A 19198-nucleotide genomic window follows, 5' to 3' on the forward strand; every position below is an offset into this window, starting at 1 on the left:
TGGTGGTGACCCCTCAACAGCAGCCGTGTCCATGGGGGTACCAGGGCTGTGGCACTGGGGGTGATTGTCACCCGCTCTGTGCCACCGATGATGGTGGTGACCCCTCTATGGGGTGGGTGCAACAGCAGCCGTGTCCATGGGGGTATCAGGGCTGTGGCACTGGATGTGATTGTCACCTGCTCTGTGCCACTGGTGATGGTGGTGACCCCTCAACAGCAGCCGTGTCCATGGGGGTACCAGGGCTGTGGCACTGGGGGTGATTGTCACCCGCTCTGTGCCACCGATGATGGTGGTGACCCCTCTATGGGGTGGGTGCAACAGCAGCCGTGTCCATGGGGGTATCAGGGCTGTGGCACTGGATGTGATTGTCACCTGCTCTGTGCCACTGGTGATGGTGGTGACCCCTCAACAGCAGCCGTGTCCATGGGGGTACCAGGGCTGTGGTACTGGATGTGACTGTCACCAGCTCTGTGCCACCGGTGATGGTGGTGACCCCTCAACAGCAGCCGTGTCCATGGGGGTACCAGGGCTGTGGTACTGGATGTGACTGTCACCAGCTCTGTGCCACCAGTGATGGTGGTGACCCCTCAACAGCAGCCGTGTCCACGGGGGTACCAGGGCTGTGGCACTGGGGGTGATTGTCACCCACTCTGTGCCACCGGTGACCCCTCCATGGGGCAGTGATGCATCCGTGTCCATGGGGGTACCACGGCCGTGGTACTGGATGTGACTGTCACCTGCTCTGTGCCACCGGTGATGGTGGTGACCCCTCCGTGGTGCAGTGATGGATGGGTGCAAGAGCACCCATGTCCTTGGGGGTACCCAGGGGTGAGGGGACACCAATGGGGACCTGGGTTGGGGGCCATTGTCACCCGCTTCATGGCACCGGTGCCAGTGAACCCCCTCCATAGTGCAGTGCTGGGATGGGTGCGACAGCACCCATCCCTGGGGTACCCAGGGGTGAGGGGATACCCATGGGGACCTGGCCTATGGTGCTGGGTGTGATTGTCACCACCTTGTGCCACCGGTGATTGTGAACTCCCTCCCTAGCACTGGTGTTGGGGTGCAATCGGCACCCATGTGCTTGGGGGTGCCAGGAGTGACGGGACACCCATGGGGGTCTGGGCTGGGGCACTGGGTGTGATTGTCACCCACTTTGTGCCACCAGTGCTGGGGAACTGCTTTCAGGGCACAGTGCTGGTGTGCGAGCAGCGCCCATGTCCCTGGGGTACCCGAGGGTGAGGGGACACCCATAGGGACCCAGGTTGGGATGGATGCTGGGTGCCCTTGTCACCCACTTTGTGCCACCCCCTCCATAGCTCAGTGTCAGGATGGGTGCAACACCTGTGTCCCTGGGGTACCCAAGGGTGAGGGGACACCCATGAGGATCCAGTTTGGGATGCTGGGTTCCCTTGTCAACCACTTTGTGCCACCTCCTCCGTGGTGCAGTGTCAGGATGGGTGCACCAGCACCCATGTCCCCGGGGCACCCAAGGATGAGGGGACATCCACAGGGACCCGGGTTGGGATGGATGCTGGGTGCCCTTGTCACCCACTTTGTGCCACCCCCTCCATAGCTCAGTGTCAGGGTGGGTGCAACAGCACCCATGTCCCTGGGGCACCCAAGGGTGAGGGGACACCCACGAGGACCTGGGTTGGGATGCTGGGTGCTCTTGTCACCCACTTTGTGCCACCCCCTCCATAGCTCAGTGTCAGGATGGGTGCAACAGCACCCATGTCCCCGGGGCACCCAAGGATGAAGAGACACCCACAGGGACCCGGGTTGGGATGGATGCTGGGTGCCCTTGTCACCCACTTTGTGCCACCTCCTCCATAGCTCAGTGTCAGGATGGGTGCAACAGCACCCATGTCCCCGGGGCACCCAAGGATGAAGAGACACCCACAGGGACCCGGGTTGGGATGGATGCTGGGTGTGCCATCATTGCTCCCCCCGAGCCCTCAGCGCCCAGGTGCCCCCAACACCTCTACGGGGCCGCGGTTAAATCCCTTTGAGCAGCTTAAGCGGCGGCTAAGCCCCAAATCCCCGCGAGCCGGCGGCGAGGCCGACGGTGATGGCCCCGGCTCCCGCTCTGTGCCAGGGGCCTCTCGCCGGCAGCCGACGGCCCCCCCGGCCGGGGGCCCGAGGAGGGACCATGACGTCGGTGACCGACTACGAGGTGCAGCAGCAGCCCTACGGCCGCATCAACGTGCGCTGGGACGCCTCCGATGACGAGCTGGACAACGACAACAGCTCCGCGCGCCTCTTCGAGCGCTCCCGCATCAAGGCCCTGGCAGGTCCGTGACGGGGCCCTCTGGGTCCTGCTCGGCTTGGCCCCGCTGCCCTTTGCCACCGCCTCCGTTCCCCTTTGCAGACGAGAGGGAGGCCGTGCAGAAGAAAACCTTCACCAAGTGGGTGAACTCGCACTTGGCTCGGGTGACCTGCCGCATCTCGGACCTCTACATGGACCTCCGGGACGGGCGAGTGCTCATCAAGCTGCTGGAGGTGCTGTCGGGAGAGCTTCTGGTAGGAATCTTACGCAGATGGAGACCCCAGGATCCATCACATCGCATCTCATCGCATCCCATCGCATCCCATCGCATCCCATCCCATCACATCGCATCCCATCCCATCCCATCCCATCCCATCTCATCCCATCCCATCCCATCCCATCCCATCCCATCCCATCCCATCCCATCCCATCCCATCCCATCCCATCCCATCTCATCCCATCCCATCCCATCTCATCCCATCCCATCCCATCCCATTCCATTGCATCCCATCCCATTGCATCCCATCTCATCCCATTGCATCCCATTCCATCCCATCTCATCCCATCTCATCCCATCCCATCTCATCCCATCCCATCCCATCTCATCCCATCCCATCCCATCCCATCCCATCCCATCCCATCCCATCCCATCCCATCCCATCCCATCCCATCCCATCCCATCCCATCCCCACCCATCCCATCCCATCCCTTCCCCTCCCATCCCATCCCATCCCATCCCATCCCATCCCATCCCATCCCATCCCATCCCATCCCCCATCCCATCCCATCCCATCCCATCCCATCCCATCCCATCCCATCCATCCATTGCATCCCATCCCATCTCATCCCATCCCATCCCATCCCATTCCATCCCATCTCATCCCATCTCATCCCATCCCATCTCATCCCATCCCATCTCATCCCATCCCACCCCACCCCATCCCATGCCCCATCAAGCCTGTTGACCTTGCCGTTGACCAAGGTTCCATCAGGGTGGTAGCCGGGTGCAGGGGTGTCCCGGGGTAGGGAACGGGGTGCCTGGCACAGAAGGGAGGGTGCTGAGCTCCGTCGTGTCCCAGCCCAAGCCCACCAAAGGCCGGATGCGGATCCACTGCCTGGAGAACGTGGACAAGGCGCTGCAGTTCCTGAAGGAGCAGAGGGTGCACTTGGAGAACATGGGCTCGCACGACATTGTGGATGGCAACCACCGCCTGGTCCTCGGCCTCATCTGGACCATCATCCTGCGCTTCCAGGTGGGGCACGTCCCAGCTCAGCACCCCAAGAGGGATCCCTCCTCTACGGACATCCACGTCCGACCCCGAGGTGTCCTTCTGCCCCCCCAGATCCAGGACATCATAGTGGAGACGCAGGAGGGCCGGGAGACGCGCTCTGCGCGGGACGCGCTGCTGCTCTGGTGCCAGATGAAGACAGCGGGGTGAGTGGTGGGGCACGCACCCCTCCGTGCTGGGCACGTGGGGTGGCCGGAGGGTGACGGTGACGTCCTGTCCCCATCACAGGTACCCCCATGTGAACGTCACCAACTTCACCTCGAGCTGGAAGGACGGGCTGGCCTTCAACGCCCTCATCCACAAGCACAGGTAGGTGGGCACCGGGATGCTGGAACTGGATGAGCTCAAGGTCCTTTCCAACCCAACCCGTTCTATGGTTCGATATCCCCGGGGGGTGTCCCATGGGTGCATCCCACCCCCGTTGTCCCCAGGCCTGAGCTGGTTGACTTCCAAAACCTGACCAAATCCAACGCGCGGCACAACCTGGAGCACGCGTTCAGCGTGGCCGAGCGGCACCTTGGCATCACCCCACTGCTTGACCCTGAAGGTGAGCTCCTCCTGCTGCCCCTCCTGCCTCGGTTCCCCCATCACAGCCTGGGGACAGGCTCCCGATCCTATGGAAGGAGGGTCTGGATGGGAGCAAGAAGTGAGGGACCTCATGCGGCCCATTGACGTTGGGTCACACTTGATGCTTCTCGCCCTTGCCGAGCAGATGTGTTCACGGAGAACCCCGATGAGAAGTCCATCATCACCTACGTGGTGGCTTTCTACCACTACTTCTCCAAGATGAAGGTGCTGGAAGTGGAGGGCAGGCGCTTGGGCAAGGTAAAAGGATGGCATTGAGGTGGGACGGGTTCTTCTATGGTACCGGCATCGAGCCATGCTCACCGCCATCCCCACCACAGGTCATTGAGCACGCCAAGGAGACCGAGAGGATGATTGAGGGCTATGGGGGGCTGGCTTCGGACCTTCTCACCTGGATCGAGCAGACCATCGCCTCCCTCAACAGCCGCAGCTTCGCCAACTCATTGGCTGGGGTTCAGCACCAGCTCCAGGCCTTCAGCACCTACCGCACCGTGGAGAAGCCCCCCAAGTGAGTGTCCCCCAGCCCCACCGTGCCCGTGTGTTGGTGTGGAGCACCCATGGGTGCCCCAGGCTCAGCTGTCTGCTCCGGGCAGGTTTCAGGAGAAGGGGAACCTGGAGGTGCTGCTCTTCACCATCCAGTCGCGGATGAGAGCCAACAACCAGCGCGTCTACACCCCGCACGAGGGGCGCCTGGTGTCCGACATCAACCGGGTACGGGGACGTCCTGCTGCCATGGGGACATGTGGCTGCTCCCATGGCACCCTATGACCCGGGGACAGTTCTTGCCCTGGTATCCATGGTGGTTTTGCTCTCCCGGCTAGCCCAGGGCAGGTTGGGTCCATCTCTTGGGTCAAGCTGGGTCCACCCCAGAGCAATTCAAGTCCATCTTAGGATGGGTCCAAAGGCTTGTTGGGTCCATCTCCTAGGTCAAGCTGTGTCATTCCTAGAGCAGTTCAGGCCCATCCCAGAGCAATTCAAGTTCATCCAAGGACGGGTCCCAAGGCAGGTTGGATCTGTCTCTTGGGGGCAGACTGGATCCACCTCCTGGACCAATCTAGGTCCATCCCAGAGCAGCTCAGGTCCATCTTAGGATGGATCCCAAGGCAGTTTGGGCCCATCTCCTGGGGGCAGTCTGGGTCCATCCCAGAGCAGTTCAGGTCCATCACAGAATGGGTTTCAAGGCAGCTTGTGTCCATCCCTTGGGTCAAGCTGAGTCCATCCCAGAGCAGCTCAAGTCCATCGCAGGACCCATTCGGTCCACCCTGGTGCAGTCCGGTCCATCCCAGGACGGGTTGCGCCCCAGCACCCATGCGCCCCTCTGGGGCTCCCCAGCAGAACAAGCCACATGGGTGGGTGTAGGGCCATGGCAGGACACCGGTGCCGTCCCTATCCCCAGGCCTGGGAGCAGCTGGAGAAGGCGGAACACGAGCGGGAGCTGGCGCTGCGCAACGAGCTCATCCGGCAGGAGAAGCTGGAGCAGCTGGCGCGGCGCTTCGACCGCAAGGCAGCCATGAGGGAGGCCTGGTTGAGCGAGAACCAGCGCCTGGTGGCCCAGGTAAGGCTGGGGAGGGGGGGACGGGGAGCGGGACACCCAACCGGAGCCTCACCACGGGCTTTGTGATGGGCAGGACAACTTCGGCCACGACCTGCCCGCCGTGGAGGCGGCCAAGAAGAAGCATGAGGCCATCGAGACGGACACGGCCGCCTACAAGGAGAGGGTGCAGGCCATCGAGGCGGTGGCCAAGGAGCTGGAGGCAGAGGGGTACCACGACATCCAGCGCATCAACAAGCGCAAGGACAACATCCTGCGGCTCTGGGAGCAGCTCCAGGAACTTCTGGCTGCCCGGCGGCAGCGCCTGGAGATGAACCTCACCCTGCAGCACCTCTTCCAGGAGATGCTCCATTGCATTGACTGGATGGATGAGGTCAAGGTGAGTCACCGAGGGTTGGGTACCACGGAGGGCTGGGTGCCTCCGTGGGTTGGGTATCACCATGGGTGCCACGATGGGCTGGGTGCCACTGGGTTGGGAGCTGCCATGGGCTGGGTGCCACCATGGGTTGGGTACCATTGTGGATTGGATGCCACTATGGGTTGGGAGCCACAATGGGTTGGGTGCCACCATGTTGGATGCCACTGTGGCTTGGGTGCCACTGTGGCTTGGATGCCACCATGGGTTGGGTGCCACTATGGGTTGGGTGCCATCAAGGGCTGGATGCCACCATGGGTTGGGTGCCACTGTGGGTTGGGTGCCACTGTGGATTGGGTGCTGCCATGAGCTGGATGCCACCATGGGCTGGATGCCACCTTGGGTTGGGTGCCACCATGGGCTGAATGCCACCATGGGTTGGGTGCCATCAAGGGCTGGATGTCACCATGGGCTGGGTGCCACCATGTTGGATGCCACCATGGGTTGGATGCCACCATGGGTTGGATGCCACTATGGGTTGGATGCCACCATGGGCTGGATGCCACCTTGGGTTGGGTGCCATAATGTGTTGGGTGCCATCAAGGGCTGGATGCCTCCATGGGCTGGATGCCACCTTGGGTTGGGTGCCACCGTGGGTTAGGTGCCACCAAGGGCTGGATGCCACCATGGGTTGGGTGCCATCAAGGGCTGGATACCACCTTGGGTTGGATGCCACTGTGAGCTGGATGCCATCATGGGCTGAGTGCCATTAAGGGCTGGATGCCGCCATGGGTTGTATCCCTTGGTCCAGCCAGGCAGGGCGTTGGTGGGACTCACCTTGGGATGCGGACGCGATGCTGGGTGCAGCTGCTGGCCCTGGCAGTGGGTGACACCCCGAGCTCTCCCATAGGTGCAGTTGGCATCACCAGAATCTGGGAAGCACCTTCTGGAGGCCGAGGAGCTGCTGCAGACCCACCGCATGCTGGAGACCGACATGGCCCTGCAGGCGGAGAAGACTCGGGCCATCAGCGCCGCCGCCCTCCGCTTCGCCGACGCCGAGGGTAGGAAAACCGGGCTGCTCCGGGACCGCGGCACGCCGGGACGGATGCACCCTCGTGACGAGCACCCACCCCGTTCCCTTCCAGGCTACCGCCCCTGCGACCCCAAAGTGATCCGTGATCGAGTGAGCCACTTGGAGCTGTGCCGTCGGGAGCTGCAGGCGCTGGCAGCCCGCCGCAGAGCCGCCCTGGAGCAGTCCCGCTCCCTGTGGCTGTGCCTGTGGGAGCTGGACGAGGCCGAGGGCTGGATCAAGGAGCAGGAGCAGCTTTACTCCTCGCTGGACTTCGGCAAGGACCTGCCGGGGGTGCTGCTGCTCCGCCGCCGCCACGAAGCCTTCGAGGCGGAGCTGCGGAGCCGCGGGGCTCGGCTGGAGCGGGCGCTGGCGGCCGGCGAGGGGCTGTCGGGGCCGGCGGCGGGGCGGCTGCGGGAGCGGGGCTCGGCGGTGCGGGCGCTGTGGGCGCAGCTGGAGGAGTTGGCCGCGTTCCGACGGCGCGGGCTGGGCCAGGCCGAGGGCTTCTTCCAGTTCCAGGTGGACGCGGAGGAGCTGGCGGAGGCGCTGCGGGATGCGCGGCGCAGGGCGGGCGCGGAGGAGCTGGGGCAGGATGAGTCCCGCACCCGCGCCCTGCTGCGGCAGCACCAGGAGCTGCTGGAGGAGCTGGAGGGAGCGCGGCGGCAGCTGGAGGCGTTGGGCCAGCGAGCGGAGGGGTTCCCGGCCGAGCTCCGAGCCGGCCCCGAGGCGCAGAGCCGGCTCCTGGCGCTGCGGGAGCTGCTCGCCGAGGCGGCCGCGCTGGCCGAGGGCAGGGGCAGGCGGCTGAGGGATGCGCTCGACCTCTACACGGTGTTCGGGGAGAGCGATGCCTGCCAGCTGTGGATGGGGGCGAAGGAGACCTGGCTGGGGCAGCTGGAGGTGCCCCAGGCGCTGGAGGACCTGGATGTGGCGCAGCACAGGTAAGGGGGGCCGTGATGGGTGCTGAGCTGCTGCCGGTGTCAGCCTGGGGAGCTGCGGGTGGGCAGGACAAGGATCCTGAAGAGGAGACCTGAGAGCAGCTCCAGTGCCTGAAGAGGCTGCAGGAAACCTGGAGAGGGGCTTGGGACAAGGGATGTAGGGACAGGCCAAGGGGAATGGCTTGAACCTGCCCGAGGGGAGACCGAGATGAGCTCTTAGGCAGAAGCTCTTCCCTGGGAGGGTGCTGAGGCGCTGGCACAGGGTGCCCAGAGAAGCTGTGGCTGCCCCATCCCTGGCAGTGCTCAAGGCCAGGTTGGACACAGGGGCTTGGAGCAAGCTGCTCCAGTGGAAGGGGTTGGGCTTGGAGCTGGGTGAGCTTTAAGCTCCCTTCCAACCCAACCCGTTCCGTGGTGTCTCTGCAGGCTGGATGGGCTGGAGCAGGAGATGGCCTCGGTGGATTCCCAAATCGCTGCCGTCAACCAAGCAGCCGATGGTTTGCTGGCAAGTGGGCACCCGCGCAGCCCCCAGGTCCGGCAGTGCCAGGAGCAGCTCAACGAGAGGTATGGTCATGGGTGACACCGGGGTGAGCGGTGGGCAACTGTGTGCGGTGCTGGCGTCCTCAGTATAAGGCCATGGAGCTGTTGGAGCAAGGCCAGAGGAGGACACGAGGATGCTCAGGGGCTGGAGCAGCTCCCGTATGGAGCCAGGCTGACAGAGCTGGGCTTGATCAGCCTGGAGGATAGAAGGCTTCAGGGAGACCTCAGAGCAGCTCCAGTGCCTAAAGGGGCTACAGGGATGCTGGAGAGGGGCTCTTCATCAGGGGCTGCAGTGACAGGACAAGGGGTGATGTGTTCAGACTGGAACAGGGGGGACCCAGATTGGATGGAAGGAAGGAATTTGCCACTATGAGGGTGCTGAGGTGCTGGCACAGGGTGCCCAGAGAAGCTGTGGCTGCCCCATCCCTGGCAGTGCTCAAGGCCAGGTTGGACACAGGGGCTTGGAGCAAGCTGCTCCGGTGGAAGGGGTTGGGGTTGGACCTGGATGCGCTCTAAGCTCCCTTCATCCCAACCCATCCCGTGTCTCCATGAGGCCGGTCCCCTCCGTCACCGCCATCTCCCCGCAGGTGGGACCGGTTCCGGGCGCTGGTGTCCGAGCGCCGCCGAGCCGTGGGCTCAGCCTTGCGCATCCTCAACTACCGCCTGGAGTGCCAGGAGACCCGGGAATGGCTGCAGAGCAAGACCCAGGTCGTTCAGGCCACCGCCGAGCTGGGCCGGGACCTGGCCGGCGTCTTGGCCACGCAACGCAAGCTCTACGGCATCGAGCGCGAGCTGGCGCTCACCAAGGAGCGCTTGGCCGCGCTGCGCTCCGAGGCCGACCAAGTAGCCCAGGAGCAGCCCGAGGTGGCCCCGGAGGTGTCGGAGCGGCTGGAAGCGGCGGTGGCCGCTTGGGACGAGCTCCAGGCAGCCCTGGGCGAGCAGGCAGCGTCCCTGGGGGAAGCGGGGCAGCTGCGGCGCTTCCTGCAGGACCTGGATGACTTCCAAGCGTGGCTGTTCGGGGCTCAGAAAGCCGTGGCGGCCACCGACGAGGTGCCGGCGTCGCTGCCGGAGGCCGAGGAGCTGCTGCGGCGGCACGAGGCCGCGCGCAGGGACGCGGAGGAGCACGAGCCCGCCTTCGGCGCGCTGATGGAGGCCGGGCGGAGGGTGGTCGGGGAGCAGGCGGACCCGCAGTACGAGGGGCTGCGGCAGCGCCTGCGCGGCGTGGAGGACGGCTGGGCTGCCCTGGGCAGGATGGCCGAGGCTCGGCAGCGCTTCCTCACCCAGTGCCGCGGCTTCCAAGAGTTCCTGCACGATGCCAAGCAGGCGGAGATCCTCCTCACCAACCAGGTGGGAGAGGAAGCGGGTGCTAGGGGAGGTTTCCTGGCTGAGGGGCATGGCGAGGTGTTGACCCTACGGGGTGTCCTCACCAGGAGTACACCTTGGCACACCTCGAGCTGCCCGGCACGCCGGAGGGCTCGGCCACCGCGCTGCGCCGGTTCCAGGAGTTCCGTGCCGGCATGGAGAGCAACGCTGAGAAGGTCCCCAAGGCGGTGACTGGCGGCACCACGCTGGTGGCCGAGGGCAATATCTTTGCTGAGAAGATCGCTGAGAAGTGCCAAAGCCTCCAGGAGCGGTGAGTCCGGCCTGGGCTCGGCGGGCGTCATGGGCTTCGTGGTGGTGGGGATTGTGCCATGAGCATCATTGACCCCACGCCCATCTCCGGTTGCCCCGCCAGGCACGGAGCCATCGTGGCCAAGGCGGAGGAGGCAGCAGAGCTGCTGCAGGACAACCACGAGCTGCAGAGCTTCCTGCAGAGCTGCCGCGAGGTAGGCACATGGCACCGCCGGTGGTGCCGGGGGGGTCCCACCGGCCGAGCCCTGGCACACACCCCCCCCCTTCCTTATCCACAGCTTGAAGCCTGGATGGACGAGAAGATGCTGACGGCGCAGGACGCGTCCTACGGCGACGCCCGCGGTCTCCACGGTCGGTGGCAGAAGCACCAGGCGTTCATGGCCGAGCTGGAGGCCAACAGGGGCTGGTTGGAGAAGACGGAGGCGGTGAGTGCCGATGGGCCGGGCGGGAGGTCCCTGTGCCCTCACCAAGCGTCCCTGCGCTCACCACCAACCCATCGGCGCCGCAGGAGGGGCAGGAGCTGGCGCGGCGCAAGCCCCGGCACGGGGAGGCGGTGACGCGGCGCCTGGAGGAGCTGCGGCGGCGCTGGGCCGGGCTCTGCGGGGCGGCCCAAGCCAAGGGCCGGCAGCTCTTCGAGGCCGACCGCGCGGCGCTGTACGCACGCAGCTACGGGGAGCTGGAGATGTGGCTGAGCCGCGCCGAGCAGGAGCTGCGCGGCACCGAGCGCGCCAAGGACCTGCCCGCCACCAGGGCGCTGCTCAAGAGGCTGACGGTGGGTCGGGGGGGCGCTGCCGTCTATGGGGTGAAAGGGGGTGATGGGAGGGGGTCCCCATACGGAGCCCATTGGTCCCCGTCCTTGTTCTGATCCCCTGCCCCATCCCCTGGTGGGGCTCAAGGCCGGGTTGGATGGAGCCATGGGTGATGCGGTTTGGAGCTTGGCGTCCCTGCCCATGGCAGGGGGTTGGACCTGGGTGGTCTTGGGGTCCTCTCCAACCCAAACGGTTCTATCAGAGGTTGGAAGAGCAAGTGGGAGCGTGGATGAAGGAGCTGGAGGAGCTGGGATTGCAGGGTCCATCCCCTGCCGGGGATGTGCCGGATGGTGACAGGCACGACCAGAGGCTCCGGCAGCGGTGCCTTGAGCTGCTGGAGCCACTGCAGAGGAGGAGGAAGGAGCTGGAGACAGCTAAGGCCACGTACCAGCTCGAGAGGGACCTGGAGGACGAGACGGTGAGCATCGTCACCACGGAGGGGTCCGGCGTGCTGAGGTGGGGGGTGGGCACCCATGGGTGCCATGCGGTGCTCATTGGGTGCTGTCACCTCCAGCTTTGGGTGCAAGAGCGGCTGCCCCTGGCCAGGTCAACGGAGCACGGCACCGACCTGCCCAGCGTGCAGCGGTTGGCCAAGAGGAACGAGGTGAGGGAAAGCCCCCGTCACCAATTGGGATCCCGTGGGATCGCGCATCCCATGGCTGGAGCCCTCCTCGTCCCCGCCACGGCATCGCCATCGCCGCCCTCCCCGCTGCAGACGCTGCGGAAGGAGCTGCGGGGCCACGGCCCGCGCCTGGCCGAGGTGCTGAGCAGGGCTGAGGAGGCCACGGCGGGAGAGGAGCCGAGGCCGGAGCTGGAGGCGCGGGCGCGGGCGCTGCGGGAGCAGTGGGACAGGCTGCAGGAGGAGGTGTCGGCGCGGCAGCAGCGGCTGCGGGAGGCCGGGGAGGCCCAGCTCTACTACGTGGATGCTGCGGAGGCCGAGGCTTGGATCAGCGAGCAGGAGCTCTTCATGGGTGAAGAGGAGAAGCCCAAGGTGAGGAGGGGCGGCTCCATGCGGCGCTCCCGTGCCTTGGGGGCATCCCGTGGCAAACCGGAGCGCAGCGCCATGAGCATCCCTCATCTATGGAGGGGCTGAGAGAGAGGGGCTGGGGCAGCCTGGACAAGAGAAGGCTCCCGAAGGGGAGACCTTGGAGCGTCCGGTGCCGCGCTGTGCCATTACATGTCATCCGTCTCGTGCCGTGCCATCCGTGCCACCCTATGGCACTCCGTCACAGGTCGTCCCATGCCATACCATTGTTGGCCACTGTCGCCTATCCCATGCTAACCCATTTCCTGCCGTCCCGTCCTTTTCCAAGCCATGCCCATTGCACACCAACCCACACCACGGCCGTGCCCTCCTGAGCTCCTGGCCGCGCTGGATAGCGCACCCACAGCATTGGGTGCTGGGGCTGGACTGATGGGTGCTGCTGTCTGTCACGCCACAGGACGAGGAGAGCAGCTTGGTGATGCTCAAGAGGCACGTGCGGCAGCAGCGGTCCATCGAGGACTACGGCGTCACCATCAAGGAGCTGGCGGCGAGGGCGCAGCAGCTGCTTTCCGCCGGCCACCCCGAGGGGTAGGTGCTGTCCCCTGCCCCTGAGGGTGTCCCCAGGGCGCCCTCAGTACCGGGGATGGGTGCTGTGCCTGGAGCGCCGGTGCCATTGCTCACCCCGTGGCTGCAGCGGGGCGGTGGCGGCAGAGGGCTGCGGGGAGGGGGGTTACCATGGGTCCTTCACCCCAAAGCCCCCCCCGTTTGCCCTCCCGGGTGCGAACGGCGCTGTCTGTGTGCGGGGCCGTGCAGGGAGCAGATCATCCGGCTGCAGGGCCAGGTGGACAAGCACTACGCGGGGCTGAAGGAGGCGGGCGAGGAGCGGCGCCGGCGCCTGGAGCACATGGCCCACCTCTTCCAGCTGAAGCGGGAGGTGGAAGACCTGGAGCAATGGATCGCGGAGCGCGACGTGGCGGCCTCCTCGCAGGAGATGGGGCAGGACCTGGACCACGTCACGGTGAGGGTGCAGGGCCGGGTGCGGCGATGCTGCCGCCGGGAGGTTTCGTGGGGGGGGGGATGAACTGGACTCCTTTGCGCAGCTCCTAAGGGAGAAGTTTCGGGAGTTCGCCCGCGACACGGGCGGCGTGGGGCAGGAGCGCGTGGACCGGGTGAACCTGACCATCGAGGACCTCATCGACGCGGGCCACACGGAGGCGGCCACCATGGCGGAGTGGAAGGACGGGCTGAACGAGAGCTGGGCTGACCTCCTGGAGCTGATCGACACCCGCATGCAGCTCCTGGCCGCCTCCTACGACCTGCACAAGTACTTCTATGATGGCGCCGAGCTGCTGGCCCTCATCGGCGCCCGGCGCCAGGAGCTGCCGCAGGACCTGGGCGAGGACCCCAGCTCGGTGGAGGCTTTCCACCGCATGCACAGCGCCTTCGAGCGCGACCTGCGGCTGCTGGAGACGCAGGTGAGGCTGCGGAGGGGAGGGCGGTGCTGGGCCACCGGGAGCCAAGAGCATCCTCTTGGACCAGCACCGCTGCGGCAGCGGGGACAGGGCAGGGATTGAGCACCTCGAGTCCTGTGCTCAGCTCTGGGCCCCTCACTGCAAGAGAGACCTTGAGGTGCTGGAGCGGGGCCAGAGAAGGGAACAGAGCTGGAGCAGGGCCTGGAGCCCAAGTGTGATGGGGAAGGGCTGAGGGAGCTGGGGGGTTCAGTGTGGAGAAGAGAAGGCTCAGGGGGACCTGATGGCTGCCTCCAAGTGCCTGAGAGGAGGATGGAGCCAGGAGGGGCTGGGCTCTGCTCCCAAGGAACAAGGGATGGGACAAGAGGAAACGGCCTCAAGCTGCACCAGGGCAGGTTTAGATGGAGCTGAGGAACAATTCCTTCCCTAAAAGTGGTGTCAGGCACTGGAACAGGCTGCCCAGGGCAGTGCTGGAGCCACCATCCCTGGGGGTGCTTAGAGGATGTGCGGATGTGGCTCTTGGTGCCGTGGGTCAGTGATGGCCATGGCAGTGCCGGGCAATGGTTGGACTGGATGTGCTTGAGGCTCTTTCCCAACCCGGTTGGCTCCCCGCTGTCTCCGCCGTGCAGGTGCAGCAGTTCCAGGACACAGCCGCGCGCCTGCAGACCGCCTATGCCGGGGAGCAGGCGAGCAGCATCCAGGAGCAGGAGCAGGAGGTGGCCCGAGCGCTGCGGGAGCTGCTGGAGGCGTGCAGCGGGCGCCGGGCACGGCTGGAGGACACGGCCGACAGGCACCGGTTCTTCAGCGCGGCCCGGGACCTGCTGTGCTGGATGGAGAGCATCGTGCGGCAGATGGAGACCCAAGAGAAACCCCGGTACGGCTGCGGCCAGCGCGGTCCTGGGGCTGCTCGGTGGGGAAATGGGGTGAGAGTGGGGCTGGGGCAGAGAGAGAGGAGAAGGATCCTGAAGGGGAGACCTGAGAGCAGCTCCAGTGCCTGAAGGGGCTGCAGGAAACCTGGAGAGGGGCTTGGGACAAGGGCCTGTAGGAATGGCTTGAACCTGCCAGAGGGGAGACTGAGCTGAGCTCTTAGGCAGAAGCTCTTCCCTGTGAAGGCCAGGTTGGACACAGGGGCTTGGAGCAAGCTGCTCCAGTGGCAGGTGTTGGGGTTGGACCTGGATGAGCTTTAAGCTCCCCCCATCCCATGCCTCTGTGCCCCATCACCAACACCATCACCTCTGTGTCCCCAGGGACGTCTCCTCAGTGGAGCTGCTCATTAAATACCACCAGGGCATCAAGGCCGAGGTGGACGCCCGGGACAAGAGCTTCAGCGCCTGCATGGAGCTGGGCAAGAAGCTGCTGCAGCGCAAGCACCAGGAGTCACCCGAGGTGAGGCCAACCTTGGTTGTGGGGTTCAGTAGGGTCGGTGCCACCGGGGCCGCCCCTGACTGTGTCCCCCCGCAGATCAAAGCGAAGCTGGTGGAGCTGGTGGAGAAGAGGAAAACCATGATGGAAATGTGGGAGCAGCGCCGGGACCAGCTGCTGTTGTGTGAGTGGTGGTGGGGAGTGGAGTGATAGTGGTGGAGATGTGATAGTGGTGGAGATGTGGTGGTGGTGGGGATGTGGTGGTGGTGGGGATGTGGTGGGGATGTGGTGGTGGTGGGGATGTGGTGGGGATGTGGTGGTGGTGGGGATGTGGTGGTGGTGGGGATGTGGTGGCGATGGAGATGTGGTGGAGATGTGGTGGTGGTGGGGATGTGGTGGTGGTGGGGATGTGGTGGCGATGGAGATGTGGTGGCGATGGAGATGTGGTGGGGATGTGGTGGTGGTGGGGATGTGGTGGCAATGGGGATGTGGTGGCAATGGTGATGTGGTGGGGATGTGGTGGTGGTGGGGATGTGATGGTGGTGGGGATGTGGTGGTGGTGGGGATGTGGTGGCGATGGAGATGTGGTGGCGATGGAGATGTGGTGGGGATGTGGTGGTGGTGGGGATGTGGTGGCAATGGGGATGTGGTGGCAATGGAGATGTGGTGGGGATGGGGATAGGGATGTGGTGGTGGTGGTGATGGGGATGGGGTGGTGGTGATGGAGATCTGGTGGTGATGGGGATGTGGTGGTGATGGGGATGGGGTGGTGATGGGGATGGGGCGGTGGCACTGGGGACTGGGTGGTGGTGATGGAGATGAGGTGATGATGGAGATCTGGTGGTGATGGGGATGTGGTGGTGATGGGCATGGGGTGGTGGCACTGGGGACTGGGTGGTTGTGATATGGATTTGGTGGTGGTGATGAAGATGCAGTGGTGGTGAAGACGTGGTAGTGATGGGGATGCAGTGGTGATGGGGATGAGGTGGTGATGGGATGAGGTGGTGATGGGGATGAGGTGGTGATGGAGATGTGATGGTGGGGATGGGGATGGGGCGGTTGTGATGGGGATGTGATGGTGATGGAGATGTGGTGACAGAGATGTGGTGGTGATGGGGATATGATGGGGATGGGGATGGGGTGGTGGGGATGGGGTGGTTGTGATGGGGATGGGGTGATTGTGGTGGAGATGTGGTAATGGGGATGTGGTGGTGATGATGGGGATGTGATGGTGGTGGTGATGGAGATGTGGTGGTGATGGAGATGTGATGGTGATGGGGATGGTGATGGGGATGTGATGGTGGTGGTGATGGAGATGTGATGGTGGTGGTGATGGAGATGTGGTGGTGATGGAGATGTGATGGTGATGGGGATGGTGATGGAGATGTGATGGTGGTGGTGATGGAGATGTGGTGGTGATGGGGATGTGATGGTGGTGGTGATGAGGATGTGATGGTGGTGGTGATGGCGATGTGATGGTGGTGGTGATGGGGATGTGGTGGTGTTGGGAAAATATTGATGGTAGTTGTGATGGTAATGATGGTTGATGATGGTGATGACGGTGGGGCTGAGCACTGTCAGGTGTGCCAAAACACCGAAATACTGCCCAAACTGACTGAAAGATTGCTTATAGAATCCAGCAAGCAGCCATGGGCAGAGCAAAACTGATCTGCCGGCTGCTCAGGCAGCCCCTGTGAGAGACAGGTCCAAGTGACCGTGTGTAACTGAGCGATCACCATGAAAAATGAACCTTTTTAAAGTTTCGTGGCGCAAATTCGGTTGTTGGATGGCTGGAACCTGGGAGAGGAAAGGTCTGTCCTGTGCCAGTGATGGGTCGAGTGTCGCACGCAGGGCTCCATCCTGCTCGTGCAGTAACGGGGTGAAATGGGAGGTAAAAGGGTTCCTGTGGTCAGCAAGGGTGGAGCACTGAGCTCGCTGTGCTCTCCCACCACCACTCTCTCAGGTGGTGGTGGTGATGATGATGGTGATGATGGTGATGGTTGGTGATGATGATGGGTGGTGATGATGATGGTGATGGTGGTGGTGGTGGTGATGTGATGGTGGTGGCAGGGTCTGAGCATTGCCAACCCTGTTGCAGTGCAGGCCTGCACCCCAGCTCTCCTGGGTGGTGGTGGTGATAGGGAGTGATGGTGGTGATGATGGTCACGATGCTGCTGGTGATGATGGTGGTGGTGGCAGGGTCTGAGCACTGCTCTCCCTGCCCGCAGTGCTGGGGGTGTGCCAGTTCTCCCAGTTCTCTGTTGGTGGTGGTGATGGTGGTGATGATGCTGGTGGTGGTTGGTGGTGGTGCTGGTGGTGGCAGGGTCTAAGCCCTTGCATCCCCACCTGAAGTGCTGGAGGTGTGCCAGTTCTCCCGGGTCATAGTGATGAGGGTTGGTGATGATGATGGGTGGTGATGGTGGTGATGATCGGTGGTGATGATGATGGTGATGGTTGGTGATGATGATGGGTGGTGATGGTGGTGGTGATGGTGGTGATGACAATGGGTGGTGATTATGGTGATGATGATGGTGATGGTTGGTGATGACAATGAGTCCTGATGGAGGTGATGATGATGAGTGGTGATGACAATGGGTGGTGATAATGGTGAGGGTGATGGTGGCGATGATGATGGTTGATGGTTGGTGATGATGATGAGTGGTGATGATGGGTGGTGGTAATGATGGTGATGGTGGTGATGATGATGTGTGGTGATGGTGATGAGATGAGTGGCGATGGTGGTGATGATGATGGGTGGTGATGGTGATGATGGTGATGGTGGCGATGATGATGGGTGGTGATGATGCTGATGGTTGGTGATGATGATGAGTGGTGATGGTCATGAGAGTGGTGATGATGGGTGGTGGTGATGATGACGTGTGGTGATGGTGATGAGATGAGTGGTGATGGTTGGTGACGATGATGGGTGGTGGTGATGATGGGTGGTGACGGTGATGGTGGTGATGGGTGGTGACGGTGCTGACGGTGCTGGGGCTGGTGGCAAGGTCTAAGCGCTCCCACCGCCGCCGCAGTGCTGGAGGTGTGCCAGTTCTCCCGCGACGCCTCGGTGGCCGAGTCGTGGCTCATGGCGCAGGAGCCCTACCTGGCCAGCAGCGACTACGGGCACACGGTGGACGCCGTGGAGAAGCTGCTCAAGCGCCACGAGGCCTTCGAGAAGTCCTCGGCCACGTGGGAGGAGCGCATCGCCGCCCTGCGGAAGCTGACCACGGTGAGCGCGGCTCGGCACCGAGCGCGGTCCCCGTCCCGCGTCCCCATCGCCCCCTTAACGCCCCTGTCCCCTTCCCCGGCAGCTGGAGCTCCTGGGGAAGGGGCTGGCGCGGGATGGGACAGCGCATTCCGAGGCTCCGGAATACCGCCTGGATCTGGATGGGGAGCTGGAGCCCGGGTAAGAGGCGCCGGCATCGTCACTGGGGGGGATGCGGCAGCGCCTCGGGCAGGCACGCGGGTACCATCTGCAGCATCCCTCTTCTGCAAGGGTTTGGCCTGGGAGCGGTGAAGCAGCACGGGGAAAGGGGAAAGGGGAAGGCTGGGTGGCAGCATTCCGGTGCTTCCAGGCCTCGGTGGGGCCCTGGCTGGGATGGGGATATCGATCCATGGAAGGGTTTGGGTTGGAAGGGACCTTAAAGCCCACCCGGTTCCAACCCGCTGCCGTTAGCCCAGGCTGCTCCAAGCCCCTTCCTCCCTGCTGCAGGTCTGAGGAAGAGGAGGATGAGGAGAAGAGGAAGGACACGAGCACGCAGGACACCTCCACGCCCGCCGCCGACGGACCAGAGCCGGTCAGTTCTCACCTTTAGCTCCCTCCTTCCCCGGCAGCATGGAAAGGTCTCCCCGCATGTCCCATCGGCTCCGGGCAAACCCATCACCGTGTCGTGCCGACGGCTCCTGCACCCCCCTCGTCCTCACCTTGTTCCTTGCCTTGAGTTGAATAAATGCTAGAAATCACCCCACAAAGGCCGGCTGGGCCCGTGGGTGCTGCACCCATGGGTGCTGCACCTTCCCCTTCCCTTCCCATCACTCCTCTTCGGGACGAGGCTGTGGGAGGCTGGCATCCGTGGGTTACCCGCACGGGGCGGGCAGATCCCGGTCACCATCCCCTGCTGTTGGTGTGCACCCCTGGAGAGGCCCATGGGGACACCCCATGGGTCTGTGGCACCCTGGCATGGGGGGGACAGCAGGCATTGGGCACACAGCACTGGGGCTTCTGGCTCATGTCATGGCTTGTGGCACCGGGGGTGTTGTCACTCCTTGGGCATCATCACCCCATGGGGATGTCACCCTGTGAGGCATCATCACACCAATGAGCATCATCACTGTATAGGGCCATGGTCA

General features: G+C 63.9%; 1 protein-coding gene across 2 annotated transcripts; it reads left to right on the forward strand.

Moving 5' to 3' along the window:
- Positions 1-2152: 2152 nt before the first annotated feature.
- SPTB (spectrin beta, erythrocytic) lies at positions 2153-18812 on the forward strand. 2 transcript variants are annotated; one of them, XM_057419389.1, is made up of 31 exons: positions 2153-2294; positions 2372-2523; positions 3349-3522; positions 3613-3704; positions 3787-3867; positions 3990-4105; positions 4271-4383; positions 4464-4651; positions 4737-4854; positions 5540-5698; positions 5772-6074; positions 6961-7111; positions 7196-8057; positions 8478-8615; positions 9179-9938; positions 10022-10224; positions 10327-10417; positions 10502-10648; positions 10732-10995; positions 11235-11450; positions 11547-11636; positions 11748-12023; positions 12475-12605; positions 12831-13035; positions 13118-13492; positions 14116-14360; positions 14734-14872; positions 14948-15032; positions 17881-18077; positions 18160-18254; positions 18561-18812. In XM_057419389.1, the coding sequence occupies exons 1-31, from the start codon at positions 2153-2155 to the stop codon at positions 18661-18663; spliced, it is 6411 nt and encodes a 2136-aa protein (XP_057275372.1). In that variant the 3' UTR covers positions 18664-18812. The 2 variants fall into 2 exon arrangements, with proteins under 2 accessions (XP_057275372.1, XP_057275371.1); XM_057419388.1 differs by lacking the exon at positions 18561-18812 and having other exon boundaries at positions 18160-18278.
- The last annotated feature ends 386 nt before the right edge of the window (positions 18813-19198 follow it).

This window comes from Pezoporus wallicus, unplaced genomic scaffold, assembly GCF_028554395.1.
Source record: "Pezoporus wallicus isolate ANWC-B61680 ecotype Strahan unplaced genomic scaffold, APGP_CSIRO_Pwel_v1 contig_11336, whole genome shotgun sequence".
Classification (NCBI taxonomy): Eukaryota; Metazoa; Chordata; class Aves; order Psittaciformes; family Psittacidae; genus Pezoporus; species Pezoporus wallicus.